The 23,611-nt window shown below is 44.2% G+C and overlaps 2 protein-coding genes across 2 annotated transcripts in view; both read left to right on the top strand.

Annotated features, from left to right (window-relative positions):
* The first annotated feature begins 24 nt into the window (after nt 1-24).
* On the top strand, nt 25-23,025 carry LOC116965112 (insulin receptor-like). Its single transcript, XM_042794256.1, is given in 21 exon segments — nt 25-28; nt 1,372-1,687; nt 3,231-3,376; nt 3,676-3,820; nt 4,066-4,280; nt 6,590-6,716; nt 7,316-7,566; nt 7,968-8,082; nt 8,084-8,133; nt 8,824-9,025; nt 13,675-13,946; nt 14,159-14,301; nt 14,949-15,108; nt 15,428-15,527; nt 15,788-15,855; nt 16,072-16,301; nt 16,642-16,752; nt 16,831-16,990; nt 17,812-17,941; nt 18,204-18,338; nt 19,980-23,025. Coding segments are annotated over 21 exon segments (3,435 nt in total). The 3' UTR covers nt 20,335-23,025.
* Nucleotides 22,061-23,611, top strand: part of LOC122153631 — a 21,053-nt gene continuing 19,502 nt past the window's right edge. Inside the window, exon 1 of the mRNA XM_042794255.1 lies at nt 22,061-22,147. Within this exon, the coding sequence (XP_042650189.1) occupies nt 22,061-22,147 (87 nt within the window). The remainder of the gene's footprint in view (nt 22,148-23,611) is intronic.

Below are 23,611 nucleotides of genomic sequence, written 5' to 3'. Positions count from 1 at the left end.
AAAATAACATTTTAGCCCCTGAACATGGGTGAGTTTAGGACCTCTCCAAATAAAGCCCCTCCTGCTTCAGCGCTGAATATTGGATAGAAAGCTTGGGAAATTTGGAGGCAGATGGTGTTAATTAGGTGTGAAGTTACTTGGTCTGGCCAGCGCAGATCACAGGAGGACTTACCTCTGTCTTCCTTCACCGCGGGCGCTTAGGCAGGACAGCAGAATCCCTTCAGATGTGCCTTCAACCAAAACTCTCCTGTTTGGCGAGGTGAAGGTGATGGCTTGACCTGAGTCTTGGCAATTCACAGCTGTAGCCCAAAGGCTGTATTGTCACATCATACGGATAAATCCAGGCCCATGTCCCCTGTCCCTCATCTAAGTTCTTCCTCCTGCTGTTTAAACAGCTGTGTCAAAAACGTACTTGGCTTTGGTGCTCACTCTTGTAGTGGTGATTTCAGCTTTAGTACATCTTTTCTGATTTGAAGTTCTGTGGCATGTTCTGCGTTTAATTGGTTCAGCCTCATTTGAACCATTAATACTGAGCATGAAGGTGCGGAGGGGCAGGACTCCTTCCCTTCAGAGCTTCTCTGGGTTTTCTCAGCCTCCCCTCCAGCTCCTTGCTCGGCGTTAGTCATGCTGTTTGCCCTGAGCTATGCTGCTCCATGGTTTCTATTTCAAAGCCCAAACCGCTCATTAAAAGTATTGTGAGGCACTAAGTAATGGGTAATTAAAGAGTAAACCATAAAAACCTCAAGCAATAACACTTGTGGGTGCCCTCCTTTTTGGACTTGCAGGGAGAGTCACCAGAGAGCTTGTGCTGGATGCCAGGGCAGCAGGCTTCCTCAGGAAAACTGGTGACAGGTTCATAGACAGATAGGAAGCAAATCCTGTTAAAGCTAAAGGGTTATGTAAAGGTGTTGTTCGAAGTGTGTTATTTGAAGCATTAGTGTGGGAAACCTAGTTTTTAAGCTAAGAAACTGGAATCTTGTGGCTGAAGCTGGCTATCCCAGGCTGGGAAGCTCTGGCTGTACAGTCCCATCACTTCTGGGCTTCAGAAATAATGTTGGGGTCACCAAAGCTGTCCTGGGAGCCCCGTAGTACTGGACCAAGGGGAGAGGAAAACTTGGTTTTCTCTTTTGAAGATGAGCATTAGTGAATTGTGAGGGTGAGTGATAACACGCTTCAAAAATGTTATTAAAATTTGGAATTTACACTGAAGAGTGGAGGTGAGGCAGATGTCTGGGCTTCATTGTTGCCTCTTTGAAAAGAAAGTTGCCAAGCCAAGCAGGATGAAGTGTCGTTGCTCGTAAGCCTTTCACAGTCATACATCACCGGGTTATCCTGTGGTACTCAGTTGCCTTTTATCTTTTCTCTTCACAGTTTGTCCACCTGCCTGCAAGTCCCAAGGCTGCACCTCTGATGGTCAGTGCTGTCACAGCGAATGTCTCGGGGACTGCACGGAGCCGAACAACCCTGAAAAGTGTGTGGCTTGCCGCAACTTCTACCTTGAAGGGAAATGCGTGGACACCTGCCCCCCTGGTTACTATCGCTTTGAGGGGTGGCGTTGTGTGACCTTCAGCTTCTGCCAGGAACTGCACAACAAATGCAAAAACGCCAGGGAGTCGGGGTGTCACGTTATCCACAATAACGAATGTGTTCATGAATGCCCGTCAGGGTACATCATGAATTCTAGCAAGTAAGTACAAGCGTCTGCAGGTAAAGAAATGATGCTGTAGTTTTTGTACTGTGCTTTTCTCTCTCTTGGACAGAGGGTTTGTATCTTGTGGCAAGACCAAGAAAAGTTTCCAGCCTTGGAGTGTCTGTGACAATTACCTGGTCTACTCTAATATGAGTTGCAAACTAACACCTTGCTAATTCAAGCCATTAAAAGCAGGCAGGTCTTCCTACCATGTGCCAGTAGTTTATTCTTCCCTTGTTTCCTCTCAGGTTTGGAAAAAGTGGGAAAAGGGAATTGAGAGGGAGGACAAGGAAGAGGAGAATCCTCAGGTTAGAAGGGACATTCTGTAATCGAGGGGGACAAGGGAGATGAGCAGTGGAGAGGCTTTAGTAGCCCTGCTTCCCTTCCCCCCCAGGAGCAGACTTCAGACTAGAAAGCCTTGCTATTAAGCAGAGTAGGAATAAGTCATGTCTAATGAAAAGAGGATAGCGTATTTTGAGTGGATCATTCTCAGAATATCTGTCCCTCGTCCCTGTAATTACTTTCATTGAGCAGGTTCAAGCTGTGCCAGACATAAATGGACGATGTAACAAACAAGGGTAGCATGAATCAAAGCAGGGAACAGCCATTCTGCCTATTCCCAGGGGTTTTCAACAAATGAATTAATTAATGTTGCTGAGCTGTTTATCACTGAAAACTTTGTTGTTTGTCCCACAGTAACATTATATATTGTGATGAGTCAGATTTCCTATGAATATTGGTAGCTTTGTGCTCGCATGTATTTACTCCTGCCACAATAATTTCGGGGAATTCACTCTAACAGGACTTTTTATTCCATTTCCTGTTTTGCTTTTCAATAGAATGAACTAGCAAACCCCAAAGTAGATATGCTGTTTGTGTAATAGCAGCCATCGCCTCTCTCCTGCGCTTGTTCCAGGCTGCTGTCAGTAGGACCTCACAGCACTACTCTCTGCTTTTCCTAGAGCATTTATTTCCCTGAACCAGTTGGGAACACATTCTTGTGGTGTTATGACCAGGGCAAGCAATCATCTTGCTGCCATTTAAGACGTATTTCCCCAGAGCACAAAGCACGTGCTTGCTTGCCTTTTTTCAAAGCAACTTTATGTACAGTCCTTAATCAGAGGATTCCCAGATGAACGGCCAGCTCTCCACTCATCAATTACATGTTTGGTTAACGATCTTGGGATGGAGACTGGGCCTGGGTTTCTTGATCTTGAAACCCCTGGTATGTATAATGCTGAGCGACACTGGTGGATGGGCTATTCAAAACAGTCAAAATCATTTCATCCTGGTTTCTGTTACATAGGGAGGGACAGAGCGATTAGTGTTCAAAATGTGGAAATGACAATTTACTGAATTATCAGCAGTTATTTGGAGTTCCTAAGAGCCATGTGCTGTGCAGTGCAAGCGAATCCCATGACATATTGTCCGGACACTGTCGCTTTGAATTGATTACTCTGCTTTTGAGAATTGCTGGGACACCCCAGATGACATTCGGCAAAAGCATCACATCTACATTCCTGACTCTCTTGTTTTCCAGCTTGCACTGTACACCCTGCGCAGGGCCCTGTCCAAAGGTTTGCGACTACGGGAAAGAGAAGACGATCGATTCGGTGACATCGGCACAGGAGCTCCGTGGCTGCACAGTTGTTAATGGAAGCTTAGTTATAAATATCCGTGGAGGAAGTAAGTTCTGCATGAGTAAGGGGGTAGGGAGCACTGGATGTCAGATCAGTAAATATGACACCATCTGTGAGCTGGGGCATTTCTCTTTTGCTTTGACCACTCTGAATCTTAGAGTGATCCGGAAAAATAACCACAAAACAAAGGCTCTTGTGATGTTCACTTGAGGTTTTTGGCTAACTGATTTTTGTAAGGTCTTATAAATTAATGTAAAGCAGTTCTATTTAGTATGTTTGGGCTCCGATATCAGTGTTTTTGTCTGTGATATCAGAAAACTAAACCCAATGTTTTCCTCTCCATAGATAACATAGCAGCTGAACTAGAAGCAAATCTTGGCTTGATAGAAGAAATCTCTGGTTACCTAAAAATTCGCCGGTCTTATGCCTTGGTTTCTCTTTCTTTTTTTCGTAAACTACATCTGATTAGAGGAGAAACACTAGAAGCTGGGTGAGTTATTTCAAAAGATACTTTATTTTAATGCTTTGAAGTGTAAGGAGTGCCAGTGCTATCAGGGTGATTTGTATTGGTAAACAATTCCTAAGTTATTTTTAAATGTTCCTCTGCCCATGGCTTGTGGCCTACCAGGGAAGATAGTTTGCATTAATTTTTCTTTGGTGTCAGGAGTAGTACATGAGAAAAAAGGAGTTTTCAGTATATCCTTTCCCAATCCACATTTTCATCTCTGCTTTCAGGAATTACTCATTTTATGCCTTGGACAACCAGAATCTTCGCCAGCTCTGGGACTGGAGTAAGCACAACCTCACTATTGCACGAGGCAAACTCTTCTTCCATTATAATCCCAAACTCTGTCTGTCAGAAATCCACAAGATGGAGGAGATCTCTGGGACTAAGGGGCGTCAGGAAAGGAATGACATAGCCCTGAAGACGAACGGTGATCAAGCCTCATGTAAGAAAGTCACAGCACACAGCGAGACTCGCATCGTTTTCCTTTCCCTCTGCCTTGCTAACATATTCTTATTTCTCTCAGCCTAGCTTACAAGGTTTTTTCCAGAGACTGTCCTTGTCCTTTTAGTAAAGCACCACACATGTGACTTGCTGCCTGCTTGTGCACTGCAGCAACACTGTCAGTATGCCATGAGTAAAAGTACTTATGGGTTCTCCATCTGGCCAGGAGCCTACCCTGCCAACTTTGGTGTTCAGAAGTTTGTTCTCTGTGTGCTCAGCTGTGAGTTTTTCAGGGTTGAGTGTATTGTTGTGTCTTTTTGAAAAGTTTAGCACAACATAACCTCAGTCCAGACTGGCACTTTGTGTTACTGCTGAGTACCTGATTAATAGTCATAATCTTCTTTTCCCATGTCATGAGGCGACAGTATGCACACAGAATAAACATAGTAGAGAAACAGGATTTCCACCCATCTCTGGAGCCATGTGAGGGAATTGCTATGACAACAGTCAGTAGTTTTTCCAACAATTTTTGTTATGCTTCTCAGAGGGTTTTAAGCTAACAGAACAACTATAAGATGGTACCTATGTCAGCATGGCTAAGGAGCAAACATACAGTGTTGCTTTATGCTCTGACTAAATTCATGCTACTGTAGATGTAGTTTTGCAGTCACTATTTTGGCAGCGATACTTAAGTGCATCCCTTCTGCACCCCCAACCCTGCTGTTTGTTCCTATTCTGTGCCACACACAATCCCCTTTTCCTGTTTGTGCCGGTAAAAGTCTTACAGGGCCGCATGGTGAACCAGACTGTTGAAGTAATACGGGGTAAAAAATAGTAAGCCGTTCCTCCTTTGTTCTTAGGTTGTGTCATCTCTCTGCTCTGATTTATCATCTAGCCCCACCAAGTTTTATGTGCACACAGAGGTTGACACATCAGATGCTTAAACAGCTTTTGCCACCGAAACTCTCAGCATTAATTAAACTGTGATTTCAGCCCCTTGCGTTTCAGTTCCTTGCTCTTTTCACAGCTTGCAGTGCAGGTTAGATCATCTGTGGCTGCAACTGTTTCTCTGCATTTGATGACAGCTCTGCTTAAGCAGTCCCTTCCCCAGTTCTGCCCTTGTTATGCTGATGTAGCTATTTGTGAACAGACTTAAAAATTAAGATACTTCAGCTGAATCAGTTTCCTGATCTGGTTTGCCACGTATCAACATATGCAGCCACGCCAGCACAGTGGGGAGAAGGGAACGTAATGACTACCTACGTAAAAACTGGCAGTACCAGTGAAAAAACCTGCACAGAGCCATACCCTCAGGGATATCACAGCTCTAGCCTGGGCAGAGAAGGAGGTACAAGGAATTAGCTACCTGTAAAGGTCCTCTCCTCCCCTGAGACACAAACAAGCTCTTCCCACATTTGGGGCTGAACCTGGATTTGGGGTTCAAACCCAGCTCTGTCATGTGGTTGTGTGCAGCTCCCGGGCTGGCTGGTTGTTTTGTTTAAAAGCAGCTGGAGGAGACAGTTGCATTTCTCTTTGTCAGCTTTAGCTTCACTCTGCTGAGCTGTTCCCTGTGCCACCCCTTCCACCTCAAACCACAAGTTGCCAGTGTGTTTGGCTTTTTGTTTGTTTTTAAGTTTCAAGTCTAGTTTTCACATTGGCAGCACCCTGTTTACCAAAAAAACCCCACAACAAAAAAAAACCTTGTTTGTTCTGGATGTGGTGCCAGTGAGATGAATGTTCTTCCTCCATTGTGCAGCTACTGCAGGAATGGTAAATCCAATCAGAGCTACACAGTTTGTCCCTCTTGGGCTGCTTGGACAGACCATATTGTAACGTGTCCCTTGAGCCTCAAAACTCCACCCTCCTCCAGCTGTTTGTTTTCCTTCCCTCCTGTTTGCAATGGGACCACGCTACTCCCAGGCAAGGCAGGGAATTCACACACTTACTTTTTGTAGCCTCTGCTTTCTATGCAAACCATATTACTGGGTTCAGCTGTGTAGATCATCATGAATTTTAAAATACATTGCTGTTAGATTTCACGCTTATTAGAAATTAGCTCAGCTGTTCTACAGGGTCATTTTCATAAAATCATAGAAAAATTTAAGCTGGCAGGAGCCTTGGGAGGTCATCTTTTCCGACCCCTGGCTTAAGGCAGGAATAGCATTGAAGTAACATAAGGCTCTAATGAGCAGCCCTTCTCAATGCCAATATTCTCATATTTATCTGTAGAGAAAATAAACTTCTAACATAATTTCAAATAGCAACCCTTATTTTTTAGCATTAATGAAACTATTGTCGCTTTTGTTACAGGTGAAAATGAATTGCTGAAATTTTCTTCCATTAGAACATCTCATGACAAGATCCTGTTGAAGTGGGAGCCATACTGGCCTCCTGATTTCCGTGATCTCCTGGGATTTATGCTTTTTTACAAAGAAGCGTAAGTGATCCACTCTTAAGTTACAAATAATAGCCATGCTGGACTTCCACAAACAGCATTTGGTGTTGAAGAGTAGATATTAAACCTGCTGTAGGCATAGCTACTTAGGCTCTGTGGTTGTCTGTCTTCTACACATAAGTTTCTGGTGTTATCCTTATATAAAAGTGTTCGTTAAGATTCCTGACTTACCTGAGTTGTGTACAGGCAAAATTCCTCATTTAAGAGCAATCCAAACGTGAGTTGTTCAGGCTATTCTAAGCGTTCGTACTCTAACCACGGAGCTTATCATCTCCCCACTATCTCCATGGGATGTTGAGGTTTTTATTCCCTTTGAGGTGGGAAACATTCTTTTAGAAAATAATTAGCCTGGATATAGTTGTTGGGATCATCTGTGGAACAGTATGTGATCTGTGATGCTGTTAGGAGACTGGGTTGCAAAGCTCCCTATAGTTCATTTTCAGAATAAGTACAATGAGATAGTTATGCTTTCTCCAAAGGGTAAAGGATTATAACTTCCAGTGATGGCTTTAGAAACACTGTTTTTAGAAGCTTGAATTAGGATTCTGTTAAATTGAGGATTTTCTTTTTTTTTTCTAAAGTCCATACCAGAATGTGACGGAGTTTGATGGCCAAGATGCTTGTGGGTCAAACAGCTGGACAGTTGTGGATGTTGACCCACCCCCACGGTCAAATGAGCCCAAAGCTCAGGCCCAGCCAGGTTGGCTTCTGAGGGGCTTGAAGCCATGGACACAGTATGCTGTATTTGTTAAAACTCTGGTCACCTTCTCTGATGAACGAAGAACATACGGTGCAAAGAGTGAAATCATCTACGTACAGACCAACGCTACTGGTCAGTATCATTAAATGAATGTTGCCTTGCAAGTGAAAAAGAAAAATAGACCTAAATAGTTTTCTGCCTGGTAGTCGTGATAGTCTTATATCCATGAAACTTTCTACTGCTGTTGCTGCTTTACTTTGGTAGGAAGGTATTCCTAAACAAATGTATGCTTCCCTGCACAGGGAGGAGGTGCCAATGTGCGCCTCTTCCATCAGACTCGTGTGGCCACATGTAAGAGCTTGTGTGCACGCTGGTGTATCCTGCTGCAGCATTGTTGGCTGTCAGTGGCCCTACTGTGGATGGCAGTTTATTCCCATGGAAATGGAAACTTTTCCCTTGTTGTCTTTCCCTTGTTCTGTCAAGCTCTCGCAGAGCAGTGGAAGTGACCTCTGTCTCTTTTCCCACCCACGCAGTTCCATCAGTCCCATTAGATCCAATATCTGTTTCCAACTCTTCATCCCAAATCATTCTGAAGTGGAAGCCACCCTCAGAGCCCAATGGAAACATCACGCACTACCTGGTGTTCTGGCCAGCAGGCAGAAGATAGTGAGCTTTATGAACTTGATTACTGCTTAAAAGGTGAGTTTTCTCTCTGTGCCTTTCTTTCAAGCTTTCTCAGTATTGTCTTGAGATTTTTCACGCATTTTGGAGGTGCTCTGGATGCCTCATTTTGCTGTTTTAAGACTGTTCAAGATAATAGTTGAGATGCAGCTGTGTTCTCCCACTGTTAAGTTACATTATACATGAGGTGCTACTGCCAAGTTATGTACAAAAACTCCTAAAATATTTTTTTACAAAGTAATCAGATGTTTTTTCCTTTGGGGATCTCCCTTCTGCACTTGTTCCTTTTAAACTAAGTAACAAGTGTAATAACAGCTATGGAGATAGTAAGGGAAAATACTGGTGCTTCTGGAGATCAACGGCCAAGTTACTTTTGAAGGCATCCTGTGCCTGTTTTGGAATTCTTTCACAACAGAGTTCCACTGAGGACTCTTAAAATCTCACCTGCTGCCCTTGTGTTACCTAAACTGAGATGAACTGGAGTAGAACTCTGTTTGGCTACAGCAGCATCATAGCTCCATTTCAAAAATAGCGGTTTTGAATCAAAGGCCTATCAGAAAAGAGGGAAAGCTGCTTGACCCTGGTTATGAAAGCTCAGGGTGCCCAAATGTGCTACGAATCTTGTGTAAACTAGTTTTGGATCTTTGTAGGATCAACCATCTGCTTCTGCCATGTCAGGCATGAGTGACAGTAAAATTTTGTCCACAGGATTAAAACTGCCCTCAAGGACGTGGTCTCCTCCTTTCGAATCCGAAGACACTCAGAAGTATAATCAAAGTGAAAGTGAGGATGTCAGCGGAGAATGTTGTTCCTGTCCTAAAACAGACTCTCAAATACAGAAGGAGCTGGAAGAGTCTGCTTTCCGCAAGACATTTGAGAACTATCTTCACAATGAGGTTTTTGTCCCCAGGTACGAATATCAAACAGTATTCCAGTATTCCCCGGGTGGTCAGGGGGAGGGAAATGTAATTGATTATTAAAGAAAAATATTGGGCTGGACATGGCCATATTGCCAGTCTCTCTGGGCTACCATGAGACTGTCTAGTCCAGCTGAATACGTTTGTCAGAGACTGGTGAGAGCTGAGCATCTACAACTGATGTTACTACAGATTTGGAAGATCCTGCTCTTATTTCCTGTCTCTGGCTTCTCCTCAGCTTGAGAATGAAGTGAGAATCCATAACAAATAGCTAAATGCCTGCAGCTCATTTAAAATTGTATGATGCCAAAAATAGCTATTTTTTTCTGTCCTCGAATTTTGTGGTCTAGCTTTTCATCCAGTTGAAAAGAAAGAAAAAGGGAAGTTTACCATGCCACAGCCTTGTCCTTTAGCACAGTATTTGCGGTCTTCCTTGCACTTAGCCTGGGAAATACCTCCAATACCATGAGGAATGCAACTGCTGTGGGTGGTGAATGTCCTGTTTTGAATGGCACACGCAGTGTCACATTAAGTGGTGTTGAATGTCTTCACACTTCATATGCAATTTACAGAGGAGGCACTGGGAATCAGGTTAGAGTCTGTAGTGATTTACCCTCTTCACTGTCACACATTTTGCGCTCTAAATTTGTTCTGTGCTTACTGCCCTTAGCTAATAAACATTTATTTTCAGCTGCTTGACAAAAGCTATGTTACTGCACTGAACATTTTTTCTTACTGAGTGCGTTACTGGAGTGTCTCTTCTCTGCAAGCCTGGTTTGATGCCTGCAGTTGTCACCTGGAAGCTTGTGCAGTGTCACTCCTGTTGCTATTTCTTTGCTGTTAATGCTGATCAGGGCAGGTTTCAGTGTGCAAGATGGTACCAGGACACAACATATTCAAAAGCAGAGGAGAACCAAGCCATGTACAAAAGCTGAACTCCTCTTGGTGTAGGCAGGCAATTGTGACAATCTGATTTCTTTTTGTTTGTTTGTTTGTTTGTTGTTTGTTCTTCAATTTTGTTGTGCAGCCAGCCCAGGATGCTTCTCAGGCCAGTTTCTGGGGTATGTATTTTAGGAAGAAACCAGTCACCAGGATGTGCCACCTTGTCAGCCTGCTAAGGAATAAATCTCCACGTCCCCTAAGCTAACTAATCCTTTTAATACAAGCCCCTTTTGCTGTCACAAGTCAGCAGTAAAGACACCTGCCTGCTGGCATGTGTCCTGCTTGTCTTTTCTGACAGGCACCAGGCTGTGGCAATGTAAGTTAGAATTAGTTTTCCTGTGAATACTGTGCTTATTGCCTGCTCATGGGGCAGCCCAGCTAGAGCCTGGCAACTGAACATGAAGTGTGTTTTACTTCAGGTGCTTTTTGCGTGGCTCCTGATGGTTTATTGGCCTCTCTCCAGGCACGGTGCAGACTCCCCTTGAGATAAAAAGCCTTCTGCCAGTCACGGGAAGGAATCTCACAGATGAGGCTGGCAGGGAATATGAGATGGCAGGGGTGCAGAAGACAGAGCAGTTGAGAAGTTACTCCCCTAATGTCTTGTCTCTCCTTGTTTTCCATGGGCCGTTGCTCTCCTCCTGCCCTGTTCCCAGCTATCTAATCCCGCACGAGGCTGTGCCACAGATCTGCCAGGCTCTGCCTTAGTCCCAGGTCTTGGTCTTTCTGAGAAACACGTCTGGAAATCACAGAAGCTGTTCCTTCCCCACGTGCACAGTTGATTAGCTGCTCTAAGAGATACCAGCACAAGTCTTGAGGGTTAATTTGCTCTGGCGCTGGCAAGGCAAACTAGAAGTTTCTAAATGCTTCTTGCCATACCCACCTCCCCAGTCAGAGCTAGCAGGCATCTTTACACCACGTGCTTTGTAACCTTCCTTTGTAGCTGAACAAAGTGGCCATCAGAAGCTGATGCTTTGTTTCTTCTTTCCTGTGTTATTTGCTCTTACATTGGAACGAGTTTTGCACAGATTGGAGCGCATAGGTGATTGCACCCTGGAGCAGGTTGCCCAGGGAGGTTGTGGAGTCTCCATCCCTGGAGATATTCAGAACCTGACTGGACATGGTCCTGAGCAACCTCTCCAGAGGTGTCTTCCAGCCTCAACCACTCCATGATTCTGTGGAAAACGTGGAAGAATTTCAAAAGTAATGATAAAGTCCTGAGAGGCAGAAGGGAACTAAATGGCTGCTATTCAGGATGTAATGTCATGTATACTATCCACCAGCAGTACTGCAGAAAAAGCAGTCTCACTCTTCTTTCTGTGTCTATATTCTCCCTCTCTCTGTCACACACACTCGTACCATTACAAATATTAGTGGGTTACAGAGAGAACAATATCTGGGAAATGGCTTGCATTAAAAGTAACTTTTTTTTTTTTTTTTTTTTTCCTGGGTTTCCCAGTTGAGTCCAATTAATTGTACGGACAAATATAGAAATGCTTTTGCCAGCACAAGGGGGAAGACAGGCCAGCTGTTCCTCTGCTAGTTTCAGGTGTGTGGAAGAAGTTGGCTTAAGCTAGCCTAATGCATTTTTTAATTCCCCAGCACAGGCCATATTGCATGTGATGAGTTGTCACTTCCATCCTTCTGTGGACCAAGAGCCACCACACACTGATAATCTCAGACAGTAGGAGCAGAAGGAACCTGAATCTGAGTATTTCACAGGGGGTCATTGCAGCTACTGAAATGGCCATAATGAAAATTCCACTGGAACAACTATGGGAAGACATCACATGCTTAAAAATACAGAGAATTTGGCAAGAAATTCGCTGCAAGTCCAGGATAATAAATATGGGAAGATGGGGTTTACAGCCAAAAGTTTTCCTTGCTTTCTGTTACTTGAGAAGGAAGAAGTTATTCTTGCATTTTACTCTGTGTTGCATCAGTGGTCAGATTACTGTTTTACTTGTGAAAAACAAAATTATCTTAAACACGAGGAACAGCTGAACCCACACTTTGTAAACAGTGGCGTGTAGCTTTGCTTTTAAGTCCAAACAAGTTCTGGTTGACCATAAAGAATCCTTGCAAAGGAGGGAGGTGGCATGACCCAGACCTGGGTCTCTGAACTCTGCCCCATTGTTAGGGGACACTGTTCAGAACAATGCACAAACTGAGATAACAGCAGCTCCAAAATGAGTTAATTAGTAATTAGAGAAAGAGAAGACTGAAAACTGGAATGTGCTCTGCTGAACCTGCTGTTTGGCATCCCATTTTTTCATCAGGTGGATAAATATGCTTACATTGCTGGGTACAACCCGATGTTTAGTTTCAGGAAATCTTAAAATCTGCTTTCCAGCTGGTTGCATTTGCTGTTGGAGGAGAACAACACCAGACAAAAGACCTGATCCGCACAATCCCTTGTTGTAGCTGTAGTTGGCCAATCATTTGCCTGGTAGGCAGAGGGTGCAGTGGAAAGTTCAGTTCAGCAGCAAAGATTTGCTTCAACAGCTTGTTACATTTTTAGAGACTGGAGATGCCTCTCAAGTGTGGGTTCAGTTCAGGTCACTCTTTATACCCTTTAATAGCTGCACACACATGCACGCAGAAAAAAAAAGGTCATCATCCCCTTAAAATACATGGTCTGGTTTTCAAATGGCATTAATTCCTTTTGTGTAACTAAATACTATTACTGATTCACCACACTGGTTAGTTCCCAACCTGGAATTCCTCATAACAAATGTGTGACAGGACGTAAAGTGTTAGAACAAGGAGTTTTGTTTTGGTACTTGTTCCCTTTTTTTTTTTTTCCAAGAAAATGAAATTTGTGAATGGTTCTTAATTCTGTTGAATTTATTTTGTTTATTTACTGACAAAATCTGACATTACAGTTGGCTGGTAGCACTCACTTGCAAACAGGGGAGTTGACAGGATCACACTGCCAGTTCTGTTTTTACAACTGCAAAAAATTGATTTCAAACCGAAGTGCAATAATTTGAGAGGCCATATGTGATTAACAAAACCGCACAACTAATACGTAATCTGAATCCTTGAGTTTTAAATGCATCCATTGAAAAGAACATAATAGATTTGGTCTCTCAGGAAAAGGTTAAAATTATCTACCCATCTAGATTCAGCTTTAGGGTTCAGAGTGGCAGATGTCTTCCAGTGAGCTGTGAAACTGGTCTTACGCTTTATAAATGCAAGTTTATGACACTTAGAATATGTGGCACATCTAAGGTCATCAGACTTGGGGGCTGTGATGTGACCTCATTTGCTCAAAGCTAGAATGTGTAGGAGATGAACTCCAAAGCATTGCAACACTGTACAGGCATCCGTGAGGCAACCTTGTAAAGTTGTATTCAGCTGAAAGGATCTAGAAGAACCTGAATTCTCAAGCAAATACTTAAGATTTATTAATACTTGGATTTATTTAAATTGTTTTTTTTCCCTGTATGAAGTTGTACAGGGAGAGTGTCTCAGGAATACATACTTTTAAAAAGCTATGTGCATTACAGGGGGTAAGACAGATTGCTTGTTTAAAAAAAAAAAAACAAACTCCTGAATGTCTTTGTTGCATTACAAATATGAGACTTGAATTTGAGTTTTCAGTGACACTCTGAGCTCTGCCATTTTAGCTCTGCCTTTCCAGATTAATGTGTTTACACTGAATATAGCAAATAACATTGTAACCTGTATTATTTAATAGGCCATCAAGAAAACGAAGAGACCTTGGCTCTGTGGCAAATGCCACTGTGGTGATACCCACCATCACATCCTCTCCAAACAATTCTGCAGCAGCACCTGACAATGCAGAGGAACAGAAACCTTTTGAAAAAGTTAAGTCCAAGGAGTCTTTGGTTATCTCAGGCCTGCGGCATTTCACCGGGTATCGCATTGAGCTCCACGCTTGTAACCATGATGCTCAGGAATCCCGATGCAGTGTGGCAGCTTATGTCAGTGCCAGGACCATGCCAGAAGGTAATTATCTTCCTGAGTTTTGCTTTGGGGTTGAGGACTGTTTTCAAAATGCTGCTTTTCCTACAGTAGACAGCTGCAATACCGAAACATCGTGTAGGACTGGTGCTATCTTTGTGTCCTGATGGGAAGGGATGATGGATGAAATATTGGCAGTTTTGAATTTTGTCAAAGACATGAAATAAAACTATTATTAATCATGAACTTGGTTCTAGCTAAGGCTGATGACATCGTTGGTCCAGTTACCCATGAGCTGGTTGAAAAAAATACCGTGCATTTGAAGTGGCAAGAACCAAAGGAACCAAATGGTCTTATTGTGCTGTATGAAGTGAATTATGGGCGTCTTGGGGAGACAGAGGTGAGAACTTCTGCTTGTTCCTTAACACAGCACATTTGGAGAAGTAGCTCTGCCTGGGATTTCATGACTGTTTAGTCTTTAATATTCCTTGTGCATATGGTGTTCTGTCCTGCCTGGTTTCCTTGTGCATGAACCAGTGTGACAAAAAACTGGGGTGACATCGAGAAATAAAAAACTGCCTCTAAGGTGCGCGTTTGCCAAATAAGCTTATCTAATTAGCCAACTTTCTGCATGGATTTTTCTTTAAGAATTCTGTTTCACAAAGGGACAGATACCATACATCTAAATTTAAGTTGCTTAGAGAAATGAAGAAAGGGTTTAGCAGCCAGGGAGCTTGTGGGCAGCCCTGCTGCCCGTGCAGAATGCCAGTGCCGCGGGGGTGGGAGGGCTTGCCAGCCCAGGTCGGATTGCAGGGCTGAGGTCTAGTACAGCAAATGGCATATGCTCTCTGTAATCTGAACTACCAAACTGTAAAATGCAAATCCAGGATAAACCGCTATATTGGAAAAGACCTGCGCCTGTGAAAGCCCTGTTTGTGTACATTTGCCAGACAAGGAGGCGAGGTAGAAGTCCTCATGTGCTGTTACAGAGCTCTGGGTTGCTGCAGAGGTAGCGTAATGCAGCCTTCATCTTCCCTCTTCCCGCAGGAAGCTCACTACTGCGTTTCCCGCAAGCATTTCGCCAGCGAGCAGGGCTGTAAGCTCCGTGGACTGCAGCCTGGAAACTACAGTGTCCGTATACGAGCTACATCACTGGCTGGAAATGGCTCGTGGACAGAACCTACCTATTTTTATGTGGCTGATTATTGTGAGTTCATTTTATTTTCAACATTTAATTCCTGATGGAAACCCGGGTTATTTATGGAAGATGGGTGTTTAGTCAGCAGTGCACAGAGAACCCTAGGGGGTCATAAAATTATCACCGATACATCTACTTTCAAGCAACTGAAATTACTTAGAAATATGTGGCTTTTCTTCATGAGTTCTCATTCTGAGCAGCCCCTCATTCTCTATCTGAAATAGCCTCTAGTTTCATGTTTGTTCCAATTTATTCAAGAGGGAGCTTTATTGAGGAACAGACTTGGATTTTGGACCTGTATAATAACCTCCAGCTCTCTCTCTCTTAGTGAATGCTCAGCCTAATATTGCTGTTATAATTGTTCCGATTATTTTTGCCATAATAATTGCTGGAATTATTGGAGCTGCTTACGTGCTTGTGAAAAAAAGGTGAGTACAATTTTATGTTGTTTTCACCAGAACAAACAAAACATATCCAAAGGTTTTATTTATTTGTTGGGAGTAAGTCAGCATTTATTTTCTAATTTAGATAACTATTGCAACATTAATTTAGTTTAGGAAATATTTTGTGCCTCTGGAAATTGGGACAGTTGGTATTTGCGGCATGCTTTGGGAATTAATCAAACTGCCTTCAGTTCTAATGTGTCAGAGGCTGCAAATTTGCTGAAGAATTTGTGCGTCTCTTCCAGACAAACCGAAGGACCAACTGGACCACTCTACGCATCCTCTAACCCTGAATATCTCAGCGCCAGTGATGGTGAGAGCAATGAGGGCTTTCTTCAATAACTTATTTCTTGTGTAGTCATTCAGACAGTGCAGCAGTATGGGCTTGACATTGTCTTTATGGAGTTTTCTAGTCTTTTTTTTAAATATATACCTACTGTATTGTGTGGCAGTGCTACTCGAGGCTGCTACAGAAATGTCTTTCGAAAGATACTTGCTCAATTCAGAAATGTTTCCCTCTGCTCAACAGTCTATGTCCCCGATGAATGGGAGGTTCCACGAGACAAGATCACTCTCCTCCGAGAGCTGGGACAGGGCTCCTTCGGCATGGTGTACGAGGGGATCGCCAAGGACATAGTGAAGGGAGAGCCGGAGACGCGAGTAGCTGTGAAAACTGTCAACGAATCAGCCAGCCTCCGTGAGCGCATCGAGTTCTTAAATGAAGCTTCTGTGATGAAAGGGTTCAGCTGCCATCATGTGGTAAGCATCACTGCCTGCCTCGGGTGATTAGCAGGCCCCGTCACATAACTAATAGTTGTTTAGTGCTTTCGAAGCTTGACGTTCAGCTTACAAAAGCAGCAGCTCGTCTGCAGAGGCAAAAACTCAACAAGAGCTGGGATCTCGCCATGTCGTATTTCATAAAATGCACCTGCTTGCATCGTTTCTCTTTTGCTCTTTCAAAACTCAGCGTGACGAAGCTTTGTGGTGCTGTTCTGAGTCCTTTCTCAGGAGACTTTGCTACAACCCCCGCTTTTCGTAGCTGGGCTCTGCCCAGTGTGTTTGGACATGACCTTGAGGGAATTTCTCACTTATTTTCCAGGTTCGCCTCCTCGGGGTGGTCTCAAAAGGGCAACCTACTCTGGTGGTCATGGAGTTAATGGCACACGGAGATTTGAAAAGTTACCTTCGCTCTTTGAGACCTGATGCCGAGGTAAAAACAGGAGAGATGGAGTCTGTTGTGCAACAGAGTAACTTGATTTGCTTTTTAACACTTCTTTGTATACTGTAGAATAACCCTGGTCGTCCGCCTCCAACGCTGAGAGAAATGATCCAGATGGCTGCAGAGATCGCTGATGGCATGGCCTATCTGAATGCCAAAAAATTTGTTCACAGAGATCTTGCGGCTCGTAACTGTATGGTTGCAGAAGACTTCACTGTAAAAATTGGAGGTATGTAGTGTGTGATCAGAAGATAATTCTGTGGGTCATATTTGTTGTAAAGGCAAATACAGGAAGCCCACAACCAATGTGGCAAACGCAGGTGATTTCCACTGGCTACCTTTGGAAATGCAGCAAACTTTCCCCTTTTCCTTCCATTGGAAAGAACTGTATGGATGTCAGTAAGAAAATAATCTTGAGAACCAGAGCAGCTTTTCTCACCTTCTCTATTCTTCAACCCCTATCCAAAAAGTTTATTGCCTTTCCAGCCTAGGCTGCCTAGGGTTATCTTGCTCTTCTTTGCTTTCAGGAGAATTGTGACAAAGAAGCTGTTCAGTACAACAAACCAAGTTGTTGATAATCGTATTGTTAGGTCAGGTGCCTTTTAAAAGTCATTTATCTTCCACAAGAACCAGTTTTTAACCCAAGCCCTTTTAGAAATAAGTAAATACAACATTTAAAAACAAACCAAAACCCCACAACGTGGTGGTTTTTCAGACTTCTTTGGACTCAAAGCCAAGGCTTTCAGTGTAAAGAGAGCTCTGTTTTACTTAGGAGGATGAATAAAAATAATGTTTAGAATACAAGCTGTCGCTAGCAATTTTAACTCTGGAGTCTCTATCACAGCTCTGCAGAAAAAGTGCAGGGAAAAGGAAAATGTTTTGAATGTTAATCACAAGGTGACAGATGACTGCACGCTGGGCCACAGGAGGCTTACTGGGTGTATGAAAACAGCCTGGCGTCAAAGGACAGAAGCAGTCATTTGGAGATGTTGCAGAGTTAAAGTAGCATGGAGGGAGAGACATTTAACACATCCCAATTGCTTTTCTCAGACTTCGGCATGACCAGAGATATCTATGAGACGGATTATTACCGTAAAGGAGGCAAAGGACTGCTGCCTGTGCGGTGGATGGCACCCGAATCATTAAAGGATGGCGTTTTCACTGCTTATTCTGATGTGTGGTAAGTTGTACTCTGCAATCCCAGATGGACTCCAGCTCAAGAGCTGGAATTTTAACTATTTTATCACTATTTTAACACGCATAGTTTAAATTATAAGTTGCTGACTTCTTCAAAACACAGACAAAACAAAAACATTGTTTTGAAACCCTCCTCTTAAAAGTATAGTCACGTTCTTTTAAAGTATGTATTTTCCACAATAAGACTATCACTTGTGGATTTCCAGGATGTTTTATTCTCACCAGGAGTCTGCTCTCTTTCTTAGGTCATTTGGTGTTGTCCTCTGGGAAATAAGCAGTTTGGCAGAGCAGCCCTACCAGGGACTCTCCAACGAGCAGGTGCTAAAGTTTGTAATGGATGGAGGATACCTGGATCAGCCGGACAACTGCCCGGAGAGGCTGTGAGTAGTAAAGCAGGGGACAGTCGACCAAGCTGCACTCTTTAGCTAAAGTGTGGCCAGCAAAGGTGGCCCCACACGTGGCACCTCTTAACCCCTTCTCTGTTGGGGAGAAACGAAACAGGCTTTAGTGAGCCACTTCTCACAGAAATTCAACCAATGCATCCTTAGTGATCCAGGAATTACAGACCTGAGCCAGCCTGTTTCACTAGGAGGGAAATTAAACCCACCTGAACCTTACATTGTGAGTACAGACTCAAGAGAAGGAATTACAAAGCACAGGAAAAGCTTAAAATACAAATAAGCAAACAAAATGTTTTTCCTCCACTCCAGACTAGTGGATGGTGGTTGGCTTATGTCAAGTGGCAAAGCCTGGCCACCATCTGCATCCACGCAGCTACAGAGGCTGGAGAGCAGCTTCTTAATCCCAGGCCTGCTGAGGTTTTCTGTAATTCATCTCTCTCTATACTACGTAAATAGTCTTGAGAATTACAACAACTCTTTACCACTGATTTTCAGAAATCCAATTTATGGCTAATGAGAGAGGCAAGAGAATGCTGTGCTGAGCCAAGAGCTGTTTATCATGTCCGAGGCCTTTTCATTTCTGTTGCAGACTCATTGCCCCACTTAAAGTACGAGGCTAGGCTGCCTGCAGGGTTAGGGAGAAAAGAGGGCAGTGTGTGAGGGCAGTGAAAAACACCTCGCAGAGATTACAGACTGCAGCCAGACGTTCTCCTGCGCCGGGGTTAAGGGTTATTCTCCGCAGCTGCTCGTGACGTTCACTGTCTGGAGGTTACTGCGTCCCCGGCTCTGCCAGCACGGCTGCGTACCCAGATGCTCCCTAAGCTGCTTCTGTCAGAGTAATTGAAAAAATCCCATTACTGTGTTTAACCTGAGCGAGGGCATTTCGGTGGGTGGAAGGAGCCGCGGCTGAAGCAGCGGTGAGGGGCAGGAGCCCTGGCTGGAAAAGGGAACGCAGGTGGTGACACAGTGGTTCTGGTAACCTCCCACCCCAGCCCACTTCTGGCCAAAACAGCACTACCAGAGTCAAAAAATAAACTTGTCTTGTGAGTATCCTTATGAAAAAAGCCTGCTGTCCGGGACATTTGTCTCTCATGGCCAGTTACAAACTCCAGTTTGAAACTTTGTTTGCACTTGTAAGTTCTTTCTCCACAGTGTCTGATAACATATGACCTCTTGCCGCAGCCTTTCTTTTGGGTGGGATGTTTACAGGACCTCTGTCCTCTGCACAGCCTCCTGTTTTCCTTGAAGTTTTAGAAGCTTTGTTATCTTTCAGGCTGAGTTAAAATTAAAATTGAATGAATTAAAAAACTGTGACCTGGCTATAAGTGTGTGCACAATACACAGAGTATGTGAACTGCAGCCCTTTTTCCTTCAGAAGCCAAGTTAAGAACAATTGAAGAAATGGGAAGGAATTTTTGATCTAGACAGAAATAGAGAAAAAGGAGTGTCAGGATCTACAGGCAAATATGGAGACTGGAAAGAGAACAAACAACTCTTGAGTGTCAGAGGAGAAGCGTGGGTGGTGGGTGGTCTGACACGGGTACCAGCCTTGGTCCCTGCCAGCCCTGCCCACATGAAATTGTTTCTTCTTAGCCCTGACTCCTGTTTGTCCCGATCTAGGCACAGCCTGATGCAGATGTGTTGGCAGTACAACCCGAAAATGCGCCCCACCTTCATCGAGATCATCGAGATGCTGAAGGAGGACTTGCACCCCAGCTTCCACGAGGTCTCATTCTTCTACAGTGAGGAGAACAAACCTCTGGAAACAGAGGAGTACGAGATGGACTTTGAGAACATGGAGAGCATTCCCCTCGACCCCTCCTCGTACTCGCAGAGGGACAAAGTCCTGGGGCGGGACAATGGACCCTCCATGGCTCTCAAGGGGAACTATGAAGAGCACATACCTTACACTCACATGAACGGTGGCAAGAAAAACGGGCGGATTCTCTCCATGCCCAGGTCAAGTCCTTCCTAACGCTTCCTGTTTGGCCCAAGGGTTGCGTCGGCTTTTTTTTCCCCTCCACAAATCTCAGGACTCTTGTTATTGCTGCCACAGTGTATGACACACATCTACAAACTCTTCAGATTTTTAATCATCTTACGATTAATACTTCTTTTTTTTTTTTTTTTTTTTTTGCCAAGTTGACTGGTTGTCAGTGGACTTATCTGTGAACATAAATGGAAGAGGTTTCCATGGCTGCTGTCCCTTCTGTAACCATGGTTTCAAAACAGGAAGCGACGGTGTAAGTTGAACTGAAGGAGGAGCATCCACGTTTGCCAACAAAAGACATGAAATTTGCTGGTATCTGAGCTACAGCGTAACGGTGCGGAACAAAACTTCTGCAGGACAAAAGCATTTCCAGTAGAATTCCAGGCTTGCAGGCATACTCTTCACTACAGCTGAAGGATTCAACACATCGGTCGGACGCGCCAGATCCTCAGATTGACCAATAGCTGCTGCTTTCATACTTTTTAAAGGGGTTAAATCCCAGGGGTGCGTGCGTGTGTGTGTATGTGCGTGTGTGCAGTATATATATGTGGGGTGTATATGTATAGCAAAATATACACTTCTGGTTTTTTGTACATAAGTTTTGTATGTTCTCACAGAAGCTTTCCTCTTCTTGGAAGTGTGTACTTATCTTTTTTTTCCCATTTCCCTGGAGTGATTGAATCCTAAACAGATTATTTTTATACTAAGGACTCTTGGGAGTAGGTTTTCTCTCATTGACAAATGGGGAAAATGTGCTGGGAGCCAAAGGAGCAGAAATCTGAGATTTGTGGGTACTTTCAAGACCAAACGAAGTAGGAGTCCCCTGACCTGAGATAGGGAGTTTTCTGTCCTTACAGCATTGAGTATATATATTGTTTGTTGTAACATATTTAAAAAAGTCTTTAGTTTAAATTTTAACTTCATATAAATTATTTGACTGTTTATGATCCTTTCGGGGAGGGGAGAATTTGGGGGATTGTTTGGTCTTAAAGTGGTCCAAAGATTTCAGAATGAACTAATTTTAGCCGATTACCCTTTTAGGAGCTACGAAGCACATGTTAAGTTTACACTTGACAAGGCTTTATAATACACTTTCATAATTTACACAGTGCAGTCAGCTGGCTCCAGCTGAAGCCCGGAGATAAAGTAGTTGGGAATTCACTTGGTTATTGGGGGCTGAAGGATGCCAGAACATCCCAGTCCCGAGTCCTGCTACTCCTTTGCCCCCGTGCCCCTCGCTTCGCCTCCTGCGCGCGCTGGGCGGCGGAAGCAGCCGGCAAGAGAGGACGAGTGAGAACTCGAACTGAAAAAAGAGACACTAAAGCCAGTGCCAAGCGGGGAGGGCGCGAGGCGCTCGGCTCTGCTCGTGAAGCAGAAGCTGAAGGTGACTGTGGTGAGCTATCCGCTGCCGGGCTGCTGCTGCTCGGGCGTCTGGCCTCGTGCCGCCTCCAGGCCTTCGATGTTTTCCTGAGATACCCGCGCTGCGTCCTGCAGACTGCCCGGGACGCCTGTGTTAGCCGCTGCTTTCAGCTCTTCGGGATGTCAGCTTTTTGTCTTCTGAACTGTGCTTTTGTTTCGCTGCTGTTTGCCTAAAAGACGGAGCTGATTAGCGTAAGATGTTAGAAAATAATTGTGAAACTAAACTTGTCTCGTAGTGATGAGGGAGTGTGCTGGCAGGGAGAAGTGCTAAAGCAAGAGATGACGACGATCGATGGCGCAGGCGCTTGTCACGCAGGAGGGGATGTTAAAAGGGACGCGCAGGCCTCCGCTTCCCCTCCTGGAGAAGTGCAAGAGCCAGGTTGCGCTCCCTGCCAGGAGAAAACGGGCTGCTCCTGACTCGGGGAGAGCGGGGATGCCGAGCTGGCGTGTGGCTTTTTATTCCAGCCCGGGCGGTGCTGCCGAATTTCTCTCTGAAACCAAAACGAAAGGGGCTGGAGGGCAACCTCCCCTCGCCTGCTCCCCGCAGTCGCTAAACCGGGGCGGCGGCGGGGGGGACGATGGCCGGGGCACCCCCAGAGCTGCCGGGCCGTCGCGCTGCTTCCACCTGCTCAGTTCGGACGGAGGTGGAGGGTGCAGGTTGCTCGCAAAGTAAAGACGGAAAATACACAGTCCAGACGTGGGTAAGAACCTTCGATTTCAAAAGGCCTCGTTTACATTTCTTCTGCTTTACAAAGTCGGATCTGTATAGCAGCTCTATACTACACTGCAGGAAAGAAGACATATTCTCACACTTTTCTAAGGAAGAGAAGTTTTTCTTATTAGAATTTTTTTATTTATTTTAATATATAAAACACTGTAAAAAAAAAAACAGCAAACAATTTGTTTTCTTAAACACACAGAACGTGTAAATTTGTATCCGTAAAATCTTGGCAGGGGGATGTGGTGGGATTATTTTTGTCCTGTTCTGGTGCAGTCTACCTCAGTGTTTCTTAAGGATATTTTTAATACTACGCACCTCTAAACCTGTTTAAATATTTTGGTCTGGACCTGTTGTGGATCAGGGAAAATCAATATCAGCTGATTCCAATACTCAGGACCATTCACCAAAGGGAATGGGTAGGAGAATGGCTCGTCACTGTTCATCGCTAATCTGAGCAGTAGTGACCAAAGGAACCCATTTACAAATTTGGATCTGATGTTCTGGTACCATCCTCTTAGTTCTGTTGTGATTTAAAAGAAAGGAAAAAAAAGAACAAAAGAGCCATTTTAAATGTTTGGATTTGAGTGATTTAATGACTTCAAAGGAGTAGACTGCTTCCTTCTGGAGCAGCACTTGCCAGTGCGGAGCGGGGCTGCGACCGGCCGGGTTGGAGTTGGATTTGGGGGATCTTGGTCCCCACCCTTCTCGCTGCGCGCAGGTAACCCGCAGCCCTGCGGTAGGACATGACCTCCCGAAATAAACCGTTCCCAGCACGGCCTTGCTTTGATGACATTTTAAATTGCAGTGATCGGAACTGTGGGAATGGCAGATCTTTTTTATAAACAAACATTGGAACCTTGTATTGGGTCTGGCTTTGAAATTTAGTTGATATTGGTTGGCCCTCTGAGTGCACATGATTTGAAACACTAGATCACTGACCAAGGGAATACGTGTTTTGCTTTGGGGACAGGCAGTCCACTCCCATGGCTCATCCTGTCATCTTCACTCGGCACCACACGGAGCAGTTGTTTATACCCGGTAGGTGTGTAAAGATTATTCCAGTCATCTTTTCTACATCGTGCCAAGGGTGAGGAAAGGCGTACGGTACTGGTGACGAGGATA

The sequence above is a fragment of the Tyto alba genome, unplaced genomic scaffold (genome assembly GCF_018691265.1).
Source record: "Tyto alba isolate M040663 unplaced genomic scaffold, T.alba_DEE_v4.0 Super-Scaffold_20000042, whole genome shotgun sequence".
In the NCBI taxonomy this organism is placed as follows: domain Eukaryota; kingdom Metazoa; phylum Chordata; class Aves; order Strigiformes; family Tytonidae; genus Tyto; species Tyto alba.
Note: the sequence above shows the minus strand (reverse complement) of the source record. Positions and strands in the feature narration are given on the sequence as shown.